General features: G+C 37.2%; 2 protein-coding genes across 4 annotated transcripts in view; both read left to right on the top strand.

The window, feature by feature from the left end:
* The window catches only part of ush1c (Usher syndrome 1C), a 205,414-nt gene that overhangs the window by 112,282 nt on the left and 79,299 nt on the right, over positions 1–13,833 (top strand). For all 3 annotated transcript variants that reach the window (XM_072592221.1, XM_072592223.1, XM_072592222.1), the window contains one exon: positions 84–160. In XM_072592221.1, the coding sequence (XP_072448322.1) occupies positions 84–160 (77 nt within the window). The remainder of the gene's footprint in view (positions 1–83; positions 161–13,833) is intronic.
* Positions 3,135–8,116, top strand: LOC140493606 (harmonin-like). Its single transcript, XM_072592224.1, has 3 exons — positions 3,135–3,833; positions 6,001–6,117; positions 7,564–8,116. Exons 1-3 carry the CDS (start codon positions 3,786–3,788, stop codon positions 8,113–8,115), a joined length of 717 nt encoding a protein of 238 aa, XP_072448325.1. The 5' UTR covers positions 3,135–3,785; the 3' UTR covers position 8,116.

The following is a 13,833-nucleotide window of genomic DNA, read 5'->3' on the forward strand; positions in this document are numbered from 1 at the left end:
ATGCAGCATAACATTCATTGTTCCAGCATCATAAGTTTTGTAAACAAATCTTGTTCTCTCCTTCCATTATTCTTCTTTCCCAGAAGACCATAAGACTGATGATCTTCAGCTAGCAATGGATCAAGTGGCTGAACCAAGAATGGAGCTGAAAAAGGAGCAGGTTTGGGCAGCCAGTATTTTAGCTTTGGGGCTGAGCATATGTGCTGTATTTAAATTTCACCTGCCAATCAAAAAAATGCTTCCGAAAACTGGGATATGGTGTGCCACAGGATCTGCAAAAGTTTAGAACCTCTTTCTCCTGCCTCCAAGATGATTTAAAACTCACATGAAAAGTGCAACAATTAATTTTGTTTGAAAGCAAGGGAATATTTTCATGCAGAAGTCTAAAAGCATAAAATGTCAGTATCTTCTAGTTATCAAAACTTTACATCTGAATTCTATGCTTTCAAATACAGTCAGATCTTCATATAATGTAGCTGTCACTTACTTAGGACAAAATCAGAGATGTTTTAATTGAGCTTCTCAAGCATGGTGTTATTTTCCATGCTTCATTGGTGACTATCTTGTAGATGTCAGCAGAAACAAGTGATATTGAAATATGATGTGAGGTCTGGCGTACTTAGGACTAGAGCACTTATCTCAAAGGCTTGACTTTATGAACTTCAGAAATGATCAGAATGAGAGGACAACAGCTTGCAAGGTATGGTACAGTTTGGTAAAGATTATTCAGCATTCCACACAACATAATTTTTTTTCCCAGTAATGAAGTTATGGTAATCACAGGATTGTGCATGTGTGCCGACACAGCACAGACTGCATTCTATGTTGAATAATTCATGCTACGTTACATTAACATCATTACTTTTCTCTTTTACTCTTAGCAATTGGTTGGTTTTATCGGTACGATGGCAAATATCCCACTACCCGAAAGGTAGAGAGTGTGCCAAGCTGCTTTTGTTTGCTTGTTTGTTTGTTTCTGTGTGGATTCACTTTAATTTTATCTGAATTCTGATTTTTTTTTTCTGACAGTGCTGTTTCAATTTCAAGTACTTCATGAAAGTACATGTCATCACTTTGTTGTGTCATAATGACTGTCCAGAGAAGTTAGCTTGTGAATTAATGGTACATGGTAATCAAAATATTTGAATGATGTATCTCACTTACAAATAAATAAAACTATGAACACAAACTATGAACCTGTCCACAATCCTGATAAGCTGAATATATCGCAAACTTGAGGACTCAGTACTTCGAGTGATACATAAAACACAGCCTGCCACCATTAAAAAGGCACTGATTCAGAATCTGAAAGCTGACATTGGGTGTTAACAGCTCCACAGGCGCACACCTATTCTTCATTAGTGAGCTTAGAATGTGAATGTAAACATGTTATTCAACTGTAGCAGGCATCACAACTTGCAATGTCCTGCCCAACAAGGTACACATAAGCATATTTTATCTAGTCGGTAAAAGATAGTTATCAGAAGTGAATTCATTGCAGGAGTAGCACACCTTAGCATCTCAATATTCTCTTCAATCAATGTCAGCTAATTCAGCACATAAAGGAGAATTAAATTAATACTTTCCCGCTCTGCATCTGCATACAAACTTTTATATCACTGTCTTAATTTTAGTAAATTCTACATCCTAGTAGAAGAAAAAAAAGGGTCATTTGAATTTCCTAGCAGAAAGACAGAAATGGTTGAGAGAATCCTTTGTGAAGTTGTCATTGAAAATCTTGGCAATTTTAAGCACCGAACTGTGCTTGAATGTCAGCAGGCAGTTGTTTCCCTATCCTGTGTGGAAAGCAGCAGCTGGTGGGTTGGGGAGACTTGGAGGTAGCAAACAGGCAGCTAGATGTGAGAGCAGAGGTGTTGTATAGTGATGGCATGAGCAGCACAATCTTTTTTAGTGTGGGACCCGAATGTTTGGCTTTCTTATGGATGATGCTGTGTTCGAAAGACATATAAAATTTTACCTGGATCCTGTATATGTAATCCATCCCTACATTACATTTATAAAAAGAGTCCTCTGGAAGACATGACAGAGTTAACTGTTTTCTAAATTAAGAAGCATTGAAATGATGGGAATTTCTAAGACTGTTGAAAGAGACAGAATTAATAAGCAACAACTTAGATAATCCTTTCCATTAATATAGTATTTTTCTGTTTATTGCTGACCACATTATGCTTTTCATTGTATACTTTCCACTAACATTAAAATTTTGCTGGGATTTGAATTTGCCTGGTATTTTCAGGCACTCTCAGACTTGCAATTCATGTTTGAAGTATCCATTTTAATACCAGTGTACAATAATGTCCAATTACCTACTATGCATAATAAATTTTAAAAATTGTGTTGTTGGTGACCTCTGCTGTCAGTTTTAAAAAATACATAAATTGAAAACCGTAGCTATAGTATGTAACTAAATAGCAGATTAATCATTGATGTATACCAAATTCCTGATATTTGTTTATGCTTCAAGTGATTGTAAGAAAAGTTACAAAATTAAACAGTCAGCAGTCTTGTGTATAATAAGCCACAAGTGCTAAACAGGTATTGAACAAACTTTGATTGATTTATTCTTTAATGGGTGTCACTAGCCATTTGCAATGTTTATTGTCTATCCCTAATTGCCCTTGAACTGAGTGGTTTGCCAGCTCAATTCAGAGGGCAGTTAAGAGTGAACACCATTTTTCATAAGTCCATATTATAGGCCAACCAACTTCTTTTCCGAAGGAACATGAGTGAACCAGATGGATTTTTAACAACAATCAATGGTCATTGTCTCCATGAGTAAGGCTAGTTTTGTATTCCAGATTTATGAATTGAATTTAAATTTTACCAGCTGCCATGGTAGGATATCAAACTGTGTACTCAGAGCATTATTATGAGTCTGTAGATTATAGGGCCTATGACATAACCAGTACACCACCATTTATTCTACACATATGGCATTGAGGTAGGAAAATGCTGTACCATTTCAGTATTGGTTCAGCATGATATTATTGGAATATTTAATGCATTTTATATATTGAGAAAAAAAATGAAATGAAGCAAATCATTGGCAGATGGATGCATGATGAAATGGCACTGAAAGACATTATTTTAAATAAACTCTGAATAGAACAAATAAAAAATATAAATGGTCAGTGACACTGGAATAATTTTGAGCCTGTGCCATTTTCAATTGCTTTTTCCTCTTTTAATTGTCCCTTGTTCCACTTCTTACATAAACCACCAGTTACCCATCAGGCTGAGGAGAGTTAAAATACTAACTGGTGTGATTGACCTCACTCATGTTGTGCCCCCAGTGAAACACAATGTAACGAATAAGGTAACTACAAGCTGAACACTGACATTGAGGAGCATGACTGTTCTTAATTTCTTATAGCCTTAATTTTCTCTCAATTGACACGGAAGGAAGGAATCACAAAAGGATGACAGGGAAATTAAGTATATAATTCCTTAACGATTGCTTATTTACAATATATCTATATTGTATATGCATGTTTTGAATTTCATATGTGTTGAGGAATGAAGATTTTGTCATCTCAATGTCTATCTATTCTATTATATTTCTATTGCTGTGGCTGTGATGGGTCTAATTTTTGAGTAGTTTGCAGTGGTTGTAATTTAGAGTTTCTTCATGAACATATCTCCATATTAAAACTTCTAAGAAAGGGAAGGAGAGGAAGAGGTCCAAAGCTGAAATATTATTTGACCAGAGGAAGAATAAGAAGGAGCTGGAATTTGAACAGAAACTCGCAAAAGAAAAAGAGGAGATGCTGGAGAAAGAAAAACAATTGAAAATAAATCGACTGGTCCAAGAGGTATATTGGCACTGCAGGTGGTCACATCAATTACTTCTAAGTAATATCTTGTGTGATTTCACAACTGAAATCATCCTCTGGTATGTAGAGTTAATGAAAACTATTCTTATATATATTCAAAGATGTTTTTACATAGTATAAAATAGATATCAAACTAATTACCTAACATTACCAACTATAAAACCAAAACAAATTGCTAGAGAAGCTCAGCAGATTTTATCAGTATCAATGGAGAGGAAGCAGAGTTAATGTTTCAAATCTGGAACAGTTAACATTTTGATTCTGGATCTAGCTCAAAATGTTAACTCTGTTTTCACTCCATTGATACTGTCAGACCTGCTGAGTCTCTCCAGCAATTAGTTTTTGTTTCAGATCATCAATATCTGCAGTTCTTTGCTTTATTGCAGATATTGTCTCAGTAAATCCAGTGGATTTTCATATAGTTTTGTATTTTGACAGATTGACAAATAAGTATGATATTTGATAATATTAAAGGTGAAATGAGAGGACTTTCTCAGGGGGAGGGAAGGTTGAAGATTGCACTGCATTTGTTTGGAGGTGCTTGTTAAGTAATGTGTAATTCCGTGTTACTGGAAGGTATATTGAGGAATGCACACTTCTTTCATATTGTTGAAGAATGCACAAGTTATTGGACATTTTTTTCGTGGAATTTACTTTATTTTATTGCTGCAAGAATATTTCTCTTTCTGTGAAAGGGTTCAGCAACCAGATGTCTAGAAATAGGTTACATTTAACCTACTTGAGTGTTTTCAATACATCAGTCCTAAATAACATAAAATTTCCCAAAACTGAAAGAGTGATATTAGTAATTTTTCTGGCTTCGTTGAAGATTACTGAACTGGAATTGATTTACATGTGACATTTATTCACTTTAATCTAAATGGGAGAGAGAATCAACTTCACCCACCCAACTTGCTTAATTTATCTTCTATGCCTCCACATAATGCCCTGTTAAAAATTAACTATATGAATTTTAAGGTTTCTCTGTATTTACTATGAGCCCCTGTTCTGATGTACCTCAAATTCATAGTACTTAAATCTTATTTGAATGTAAAATTGGCCTTCAATGAAGCCAGTTTATGAAACCATTGTTCTTAGCCACTTACGCCAGGTTTTCAAATCAAGAACAAACAATCCATATTGACAATATGCTTTTAAAAGCCGGTGCATGTCATAAATAGAACGCTTATTTTTACAAGGTATGAAGCACAGTTATATCTGTCAAACTGTGTGTGCCTGTACTATAGAATTGTAAAGTGAAATGTACTTCTTTTTTCTTTACACCCTTATCTGTTGATAAAATATGTTCCTATAGAAATATTATTTGACACATGCATATTAACTGGTCTCAATTACAGAGAGGTTTCCTGATGTTGGAAAAGAGTGGATGGGTCAGATAGAGCAGGAAGATGTCCTCATGTCTGTGTTGGTACAAGTATTCGCTAATCTCAACAATACAACAGTATAGACAAAATAGTTAACCTCTGTGACTCTGTACTAGGATGGACCAATCAGTAAGGGTTCCTGTTCTTTATCACCATGCCCAGTAACTCCTGTTGAAAGTGAGAACTGGTGGCTATAAAAGATTTCAAAAGAATTTAGATGGGCACTTCAAGTATCAGGGTTTACAGGGCATGGTGATAAATGGGACTACAGATGGATAAATGGGACTAACAGGATTGCTCTACAGAATCCTTTCATGGAATCAAAGGAACGTGTGGCTTCCTCCTTTGTCGTAATGAGTCTGTGACACTCCATGTCAAGGTTTGTGTATATAGTGTTACTTTGATGAAATATTGGAAGGTACTAGCACTCATTGAAACCACCCTCACAGGATGTCAGAACTGTTAGAAGGATAGAGGAGAAATTAATGGAGTGAAGATTGCTTAATATTAAAAGAACTAGAAAACATTAGATGTTGTGACATTAGAGAGCCAAATTGAAAGTAGACCACTGACTAGCTGATGTCTTTTTAAAATGTAGAACATGTTCATGACAAAAGATTTTGTTTTCAATAGACAATTGAAGAAAGCAATCTACTGAGACTTGCTTCTCTCTTTTGGTAATATTTACTTGGCTAGAATCTCAATTTATAGCTCTTTATCAAACTCTTTAAATGAGCTAAGTTATTGATGCATTGCTTCAGGTATCTGAAACAGAACGTGAAGATCTGGAAGAGTCTGTAAAGGTTCAGCACTGGGTAGAGAGGTTGTGCCAGACTCGATTAGAGCAAATCTCATCAGCAGAGAATGAATCTCTTGAGGTAATGTTTATTCAGGAGTACTGTGCTTGTACATAAAGCTGTGTTGTCACTTTATGCAATATGAAATATTTGTTTTATAGAGTGGGACATCTATGTCCAACCAATCAATTTGGCAACCTTGTAGTAATGACTAAGTGACAAAAGTCTTTCAAATATCAAAGTGACAAATAAACCTTGAACAACCAACATTGATCACTTTGGCAATAAGTAATCATAAAACTCACATTTGATATTGAAGTATAGGAGTGAAATTGGTCTTTGGTTCTGGCACAAAATAGGCAATTCAGAGTTGAAGAACAATTTCATACCTGGTTTCTATTTTTTTAATGTATCACTCTGTAATATATTTCCCCTAGCTACCTAGCCAACTGTGTGCAGTTCCAGAACTGCTTATCAGACTTAGCGGGGGTCTCATTTTCAAAGTATTCCATCAGTTTAATCTTCATAACTGGTATGAATTTAGTAAAGCTGTAAATATGTTTCTGTGAAATTTGTTTTAAAACTTTGCTTTTATTTTGATTTATTTGGAATGAGAGAACCACTTGGATTTTACCTTCTATACAATTGAGTTTCCATCTGGCAGCAGGAATTGAGAGTTCTCATTTTGACTGCGCAAACCTCCATTATATGGAGAACTGTTCTACGATTCCTCTTCACCAAAACTGTTACACTTACCATCTCTAGCAGAAGATGAACTCGAGGTTAAATTAAGTGGCTTTGAATCCTCAGCCAGATTATATGTTCAGAGTCATTCACCACTTTAAAGATTTCCCGTTACAGTTTTAATTAAATATTGTACAAAACTCATCCAGAGGTACAACAGTTAGTGGGTCAGGCATCTTGTGGGTTTTGTCTTCTGACGTAAATGAATTAACATGTTCTCTAACATAACCTATTGTCTGAAACAGTGAGCATTCTCTCAGTAATGTTTTGGACATGACAACATTATGGCACTCATTTTTTTTTACCAGCAAGAGCTATGTAATTAAGTTTTTATGAATTAATATTGATATTTTGTTTATTTTTACATTTAAAAAATGGGAGCCCCATTAAGATTTGACTTCATTCTTTTATGTTCCTATTTTTTACACATCATGTGGAATAGATTTCAGCTCATTCATATTTTCTTTGTTTAACAATCCCAAGTATCCATATTGGTCTCAGTTTAGAGGATGAGTGAATTCATCAATTTCTGACCTCATTGGATCATTGAATTCAAAACTTGTTTCAGTGCCCATTCCTACATGCTATTGTATCAGCAAAGCTCTTAAGTTTTACTGGAAATTTTCTTCCAAATTACTATCAAAGCAATATTAATGTCTCAAAGATCATCCTCAAAGGATTATTTCTTCAAGTGTTACTGATGGATATTGTTAACAGTATAGTTTTATGTTATGCTTGTCAATTGAGAATCATCTCAGTTTAAAGACCCCCTATTATCCACAGGGGTCAACTGCACCACCACCTCCTTCAACCTCTGTACGGAAGTTTGTCAGTGGCCTCCAACTGCATACCACAGATCTTGATGACATCAACTTAGATCAATTTGAGCAATCAGCAAAGCGGATGGCACCTCATCCACCAGCATCTCATCTTGTTCCACTACCACAGCCAACCAAGATTCCATCACCAACTGTAACACCATCACGGAAAAAGCCTGCCCCACCTCCACCATCTCCATATCATCCAACCCCATCTCACATGGGTTCCCCAGTTCAACTTCCTCCCCCTCCACCACCGCCCCCTCCAATACCCATTCATCCTATTGCTTTGGCCTGTTCTCATGGTACCATCCCAGAAGCAAGGGAAAGCAACTTAACCTATCATTCCCATGCTGGCATGGAGTCAGCTAATGATTGGCAAGTAAACAACCATAGCTCAAAAGTTGGCTACAGTCCTGTGCACATCCTGACTGGTGAACATTCATATCCAAATAGTTATAAGGTACTGACTGTGTGTTGTGAAATCTGTTATGATTGCTGTGCCATCTTCCTCTGATCTGCACATTTTCTAACTTCTATCCTAAAAGTTACCGAAGTAGACAGCCCTTTCAGAACAAAATTACACAGGTACTGCAATGACTGCTTGGCAAATCAAGCACAGTTTGAGTCTTAACTGTATACGTGTGTGGAATCAAATTTGCATTCCAGTCAAATACTGAGAGAGTACAGCATTGTTGGAACTGCTATCATTTAGATCAGATGTTAAACTCCCTGCCAGTACACTTTAAAGCTAATTCATTGGAAAGGAAACACCTTCAATTATTTCTGAGATAATGTGCAGCATTATTAAAATGCAAGTTTTTTTAAAGCGATCGAGAAATGTATAATCCAGCACACAGAAGACTGTGGGCAAAACACTATAGTGCAGCATTCTCTGTTTTTACTCCATGTGGATGACTTTTTGTTAGTATGTCTGATTATAAAAATTTGATCTGTAGAGTAGGTTGAACTGAAACAAATTTGGTCAGTGCTTGTATTATTATTATTAGTATTATTATTACTACTACTACTACTACTACTACTACTACTTCCCAAGAGTAGAGAGAATCTATGGTAAAATGTGCAATGTCATTCAGGGAGTTTGTTTTGATCGATTTAATTATTTGTTTATAGATATCAAATAAAAGGTGAATCTTAAAAAGCATGTTCTAAAATCTATAAATTAATAATCATTAATACTTAAAAATGGTTGAAAATGTTTTATCTTTTGGCATGACAGTTTTTCTGACTCAAGACAGATGTGCCCAGCATGTTCCCAACTTTAATGTTGCATGTGTTTGGAGTGACTAATTGCTATTAATATAATGTGTAATGTAAGCAATGATTGTAAAAACTGTTGACTCACCTCAGGTTACAAGAAATACATCTCATGCAAGCAGAATATCTTCCACATCTAATATTCCATTGGTATGTGACAAAACTATTGTGTATAGCTTTGTAGACATATTAGAGTGCTCTTGCTACTCGTGATAGACCAATGGTAGTATACTGGACGCCATTATAAGCCAACACTGGAACTTATCCAAGAGATTTAGACTTTTAAGATTGAGGTTTTTGTGGAGAAAGAAAAAGAAATGTGTTGGAAATGTCAAATGAGTAAATAACAGCCAGATGACCAATGAACCTTTTCCTGCTATTGAGTCTTGTTCATAGAGATCAAGTGCCCTGGCATAAAGCAAACCTGCATTTGATTTGATGCTGAGATACTTACAAGCCCGTTATTGCCAAACATAAGAAATGTTTAGAGATTCATTACTGTCAGATTAGCCGTTGTATAAGGTTTATGACTTTAACTATTCTTAACAGTAGCTGTAGAACTGATATAGAGTGGTTTCATTCCACACATATGTGTATGGATCTGAATCAAAGTTGACATAGGAACAAAACGGAATGAGACTTTGGAAGAGGTTAACTGATTCCATCTTTGGAATCAATTGAGATCTTCACAAATTATTTACTCAGTCAGAAGTCACACAACACCAGGTTATAGTCCAATAGGTTTATCTGAAATCACAAACTTTCAGATGCTGTTCCTTCCTGTTGAAGGAGCAGTACTCTGAAAGCTTGTGATTTCAAATAAACCGGTGGGACTATAACCTGGTGTTGCGTGACTTCTGGCCTTGTCCAACACTGGCATCTCCACAGATTGATTTCTGATTTCAGTCCTAAGTGGCTCAGTGGTTAGCACTGCTGCCTTGCAGTGTCAAGGACTCAGGTTTGATTCCAGCCTCAGACGACTGTCTTTGTAGAGTTTTCACGTTCTCCCTGACACAGTCCAAAGATGTGCAGGTTAGATGAATTGGCCATGCTACATTGTCCATAGTGTTTACGGATGTGTTGGTTAGGTACATTAGTTAAGAGTAAATGTAGAGTAGTAGGGTAGGGAAATGGGCCTGGGTGGGATACTGTTCAGAACGTCAGTGTGGACTTAGAACATAGAACAGTACAGCACAGGCCCTGCAGCCCACGATGTTGTGCTGACCATTGATCCTCATGTATGCACCCTCAAATTTCTGTAAATGTCCTGCTGCAGCCTACAACAGCCCTCTATACTGTCAACGACACCTCCAACCTTTGTGTCATCTGCAGACTTGCTGACCCATCCTTCAATCCCCTCATCCAAGTCATTAATAAAAATTACAAACAGTAGAGGCCCAAGGGCAGAGCCCTGTGGAACACCACTCACCACTGACTTCCAGGCAGAATATTTTCCTTCTACTACCACTCGCTGTCTTTTATTGGCCAGCCAATTCTGTATCCAGACAGCTAAGTTCCCCTGTATCCCATTCCTCCTGACCTTCTGAATGAGTCTACCATGGGGAACCTTATCAAATGCCTTGCTGAAGTCCATATACACCACATCCACAGCTCGACCCTCATCAACCTTTCTAGTCACATCCTCAAAGAACTCGATAAGGTTTGTGAGGCATGACCTGCCCCTCACAAAGCCGTGTTGACTGCACTTAATCAAGCCATGCTCTTCCAGGTGGTCATAAATCCTATCCCTCAGAATCCTTTCTAACACCTTGCAGACGATAGACGTGAGACTTACTGGTCTGTAATTGCCGGGGATTTCCCTATTTCCTTTCTTGAAGAGAGGAATTACATTTGCCTCTCTCCAGTCCTCAGGTATGACTCCAGTGGAGAGCGAGCATGCAAAGATCTTCACAAGTGATGAAGCAATTGCATTTCTCGTTTCCCAAAGCAGCCGAGGACAAATCTGATCCAGGCCTGGAGACTTGTCAATCTTAATGTTTGACAAAATTTTCAGCACATCAGCTTCCTCTATCTCTATCCATTCCAGCATGCACATCTGCTCTTCAAAGGTTTCATTCACTACAAAGTTCATTTCTTTCATAAAGACAGAAGCAAAAAACTCATTTAGGGCTTCCCCTACCTCCTCAGACTCCACACACAAGTTCCCTGTGCTATCCCTGATCGGCCCTACTCTTTCTTTGACCATTCTCTTATTCCTCCCATAAGTGTAAAATGCCTTTGTGTTCTCCCTAATCTGTTCTGCCAAGCCTTTTTCATGTCCCCTCCTGGCTCTCCTCAGACCATTTATGAGCTCCTTCCTCTCCTGCCTGTAATCCTCTAGAGCTGAGTTTGACCCTAGCTTCCTTCACCTTATGTAAGCTACCTTCTTCCTTTTGACAAGAAGCTCCACCGCTCTCGTAATCCAAGGTTCCTTTATCTTACCCCTTCTTGCCTGTCTCAGAGGGACATATTTATTCATCACTCGCAACAACTGTTCCTTGAACAGTCTCCACATGTCTATAGTGCCTTTACCATGGAACAATTGCTCCCAATCCATGCTTCCTAACTCATGTCTAATCCTATCATAGTTTCCTCTTCCCCAATTAAATATCCTCCCATTTTGCCGAATCCTCTCCTTCTCCATCGCTATGTAGAATGTGAGGCAGTTGTGGTCACTATCACCAAAATGCTCTCCCACCACAAGATCTGATATCTGCCCCGGCTCGTTTCCGAGCACCAAGTCTAGAATGGCTCTCTCCCCTCATTGGCCTGTCAACGTACTGAGTTAGGAAACCGTCTTGAACACACCTTACAGAAACAGCTCCATTCAAATCTTCTGCTCGAAGGAGGTTTCAATCAATATTAGAAAGTTAAAGTCACCCATTACAACAACCCTACTACATCCACGCTTTTCCAAAATCTGCTGACCTATGCTTTCTTCAATCTCCCTGCTGCTATTGGGGGGGGGCTGTAGTAAACCCCTAACGAAGTGACTGCTCCCTTGCTGTTCCTGATTTCCACCCATACTGACTTGGTAGGCAGATCTTCCTCGACAATGGAAGCTTTTGTAGCTGTGATACCCTCTCTGATTAGTAGTGCTAAACCCCCTCCTCTTTTTCCCCCCTCCCTATTCTTTTTAAATGCTCTAAACCCTGGAACATCCAGCAACCATTCCTGCCCCTGAGAAACCCATGTCTCTGTTATGGCCACAACATCATAGCACCAGGGACTGATCCATGCTCTAAGCTCATCACTTTTATTCCTGATATTCCTTGCGTTAAAGCAAACACACTTTAACTGATCCCTTGGTTCCTTCCCAGGCAAAATGGCCTGTTTCCATATTGTAGGGATTCTATGATCCCAAATTATTTTGGAACAATGTCATTGTATAGCTATTTGGCTTTTTAATCAATGTTAAATTTGTGGAAAGTAAATGTGTCACAATTGTGAAATAGGATTAATTTTTAGTGTTTGGTCATGTGTTTTTGGGCCTATTTAGTCCACTATTATCATGTCCTGCTGACATGAGATGAAATTAAAATAACAGTTTATATGTAACATCTAAAAATTAACCTTTAGACATTAAAAGTTCATTAATTCATAATGGAGATTTGCTTGAAAAAGACTTAGATCTATCATAATTTGAATACTGTTCCACTAATATTTCATTTGATTAAATTGTATCTTAAAGACCAATATTAAGATACAATGCAATATAATTTTGTGTATTTCCAATCACTGCCAGAGTAATTGCTTTTTAATAACAGTTAGGTAGAATGTGTTTTGTCTATTATAAAACATTACTCAGAAGGGCTTTGTTGTAAGCATCATATAGAACAAGAAGACTCAGCATTGGTCAGAGAGTTAATGATTGTGAATGGGATTGCATCTACTATGTATCTCATTTATTTAAGTACATTTTGATAGAGATATTTTATTTACATCTTAATTGTGCTTTCCCTTTGCATCTATTATGGATGTCTGTCATCTGTTACTGCACATAACTTCAGCAACTAGCCCCAAGTCCACCTATCCAAAAGCGACCAATGGGGCCAATGGCTTCCAAACCAATCATGTTGTCCCCTAGCTCTACCCAAATGAACAAGACAAGGGTTAAAATGGAATTGGTAAGTTTTATTTTAATGTATTTATTAGTATAAAAATGTTAACTCTCCTTCTTCTTAATTTGCTTAGTTTTAGAGTGGAATCAATGGTTAGCATTATTTTTGTACAACAACCAAATGTCAGTGACAACTGCAATTTGTAAGAATGACCAACAGTTTAATGCCAGTCAAAACAAGTTACCTTGTAATTTGGTTTCCAGGTGTGTAATGTTTTATGCCTGCTACATCATAGTAATGTACAGATGGGCAAGAGACAGTCAAGAAGGTTAGCTAATTGAAGGTAATCCATAACTGGGAGTCAGAATCTGGAGAAATGATCGAATTCAAGTGGGAGCCAGAGGATGAAAAAGTAGACAAATCCAAAGAGGATTGCATTAGAGTTAAGATTAGGTATAATATTTCTTTTCCTCATATGTAGTAATGAATGCATGGCTTCTGCTGGAAACTAACCAGTGTGTTCTAGAATCCTGAAGATATCTGTGGGTGGGTATCAAGTCAATGCCAATGACACAGGTTTAATTCCTTTATACGCTGTGGTAGTCATAGAGGCTTGTCTCTTTGTCTTACACCATATTTAATGCTGCCCTCAAGCTATATAACCACTTATCTCTCTCTAAAAGGAGACAGACCTATGATCCCTCATGGACAATTTTAATGAGCATCTTATAAAATGTTTTGGTGATGTAAGTTAGTGTTGCATGTTATGAAAATTGAATGACAGAAAGCTGGAAATAACAAATAGGCCACTGAAGGGTTCAGATGATAAAATCTAAAAATAGAATGTGCATTGTTCTTACACATTGTCTGAGCCTGAGCTTAGAATCCACTTCAGA

Source organism: Chiloscyllium punctatum, chromosome 22 (genome assembly GCF_047496795.1).
Source record: "Chiloscyllium punctatum isolate Juve2018m chromosome 22, sChiPun1.3, whole genome shotgun sequence".
In the NCBI taxonomy this organism is placed as follows: Eukaryota; Metazoa; Chordata; class Chondrichthyes; order Orectolobiformes; family Hemiscylliidae; genus Chiloscyllium; species Chiloscyllium punctatum.

Coding starts and splice junctions, on each gene's coding strand:
- LOC140493606 (XM_072592224.1), top strand. CDS start 3,786: ATGCTGGAGAAAGAAAAACAATTGAAAATAAATCGACTGGTCCAAGAG. Junction 3,834..6,000: donor TAAATCGACTGGTCCAAGAG/GTATATTGGCAC, acceptor GCATTGCTTCAG/GTATCTGAAACAGAACGTGA. Junction 6,118..7,563: donor CAGAGAATGAATCTCTTGAG/GTAATGTTTATT, acceptor TATTATCCACAG/GGGTCAACTGCACCACCACC.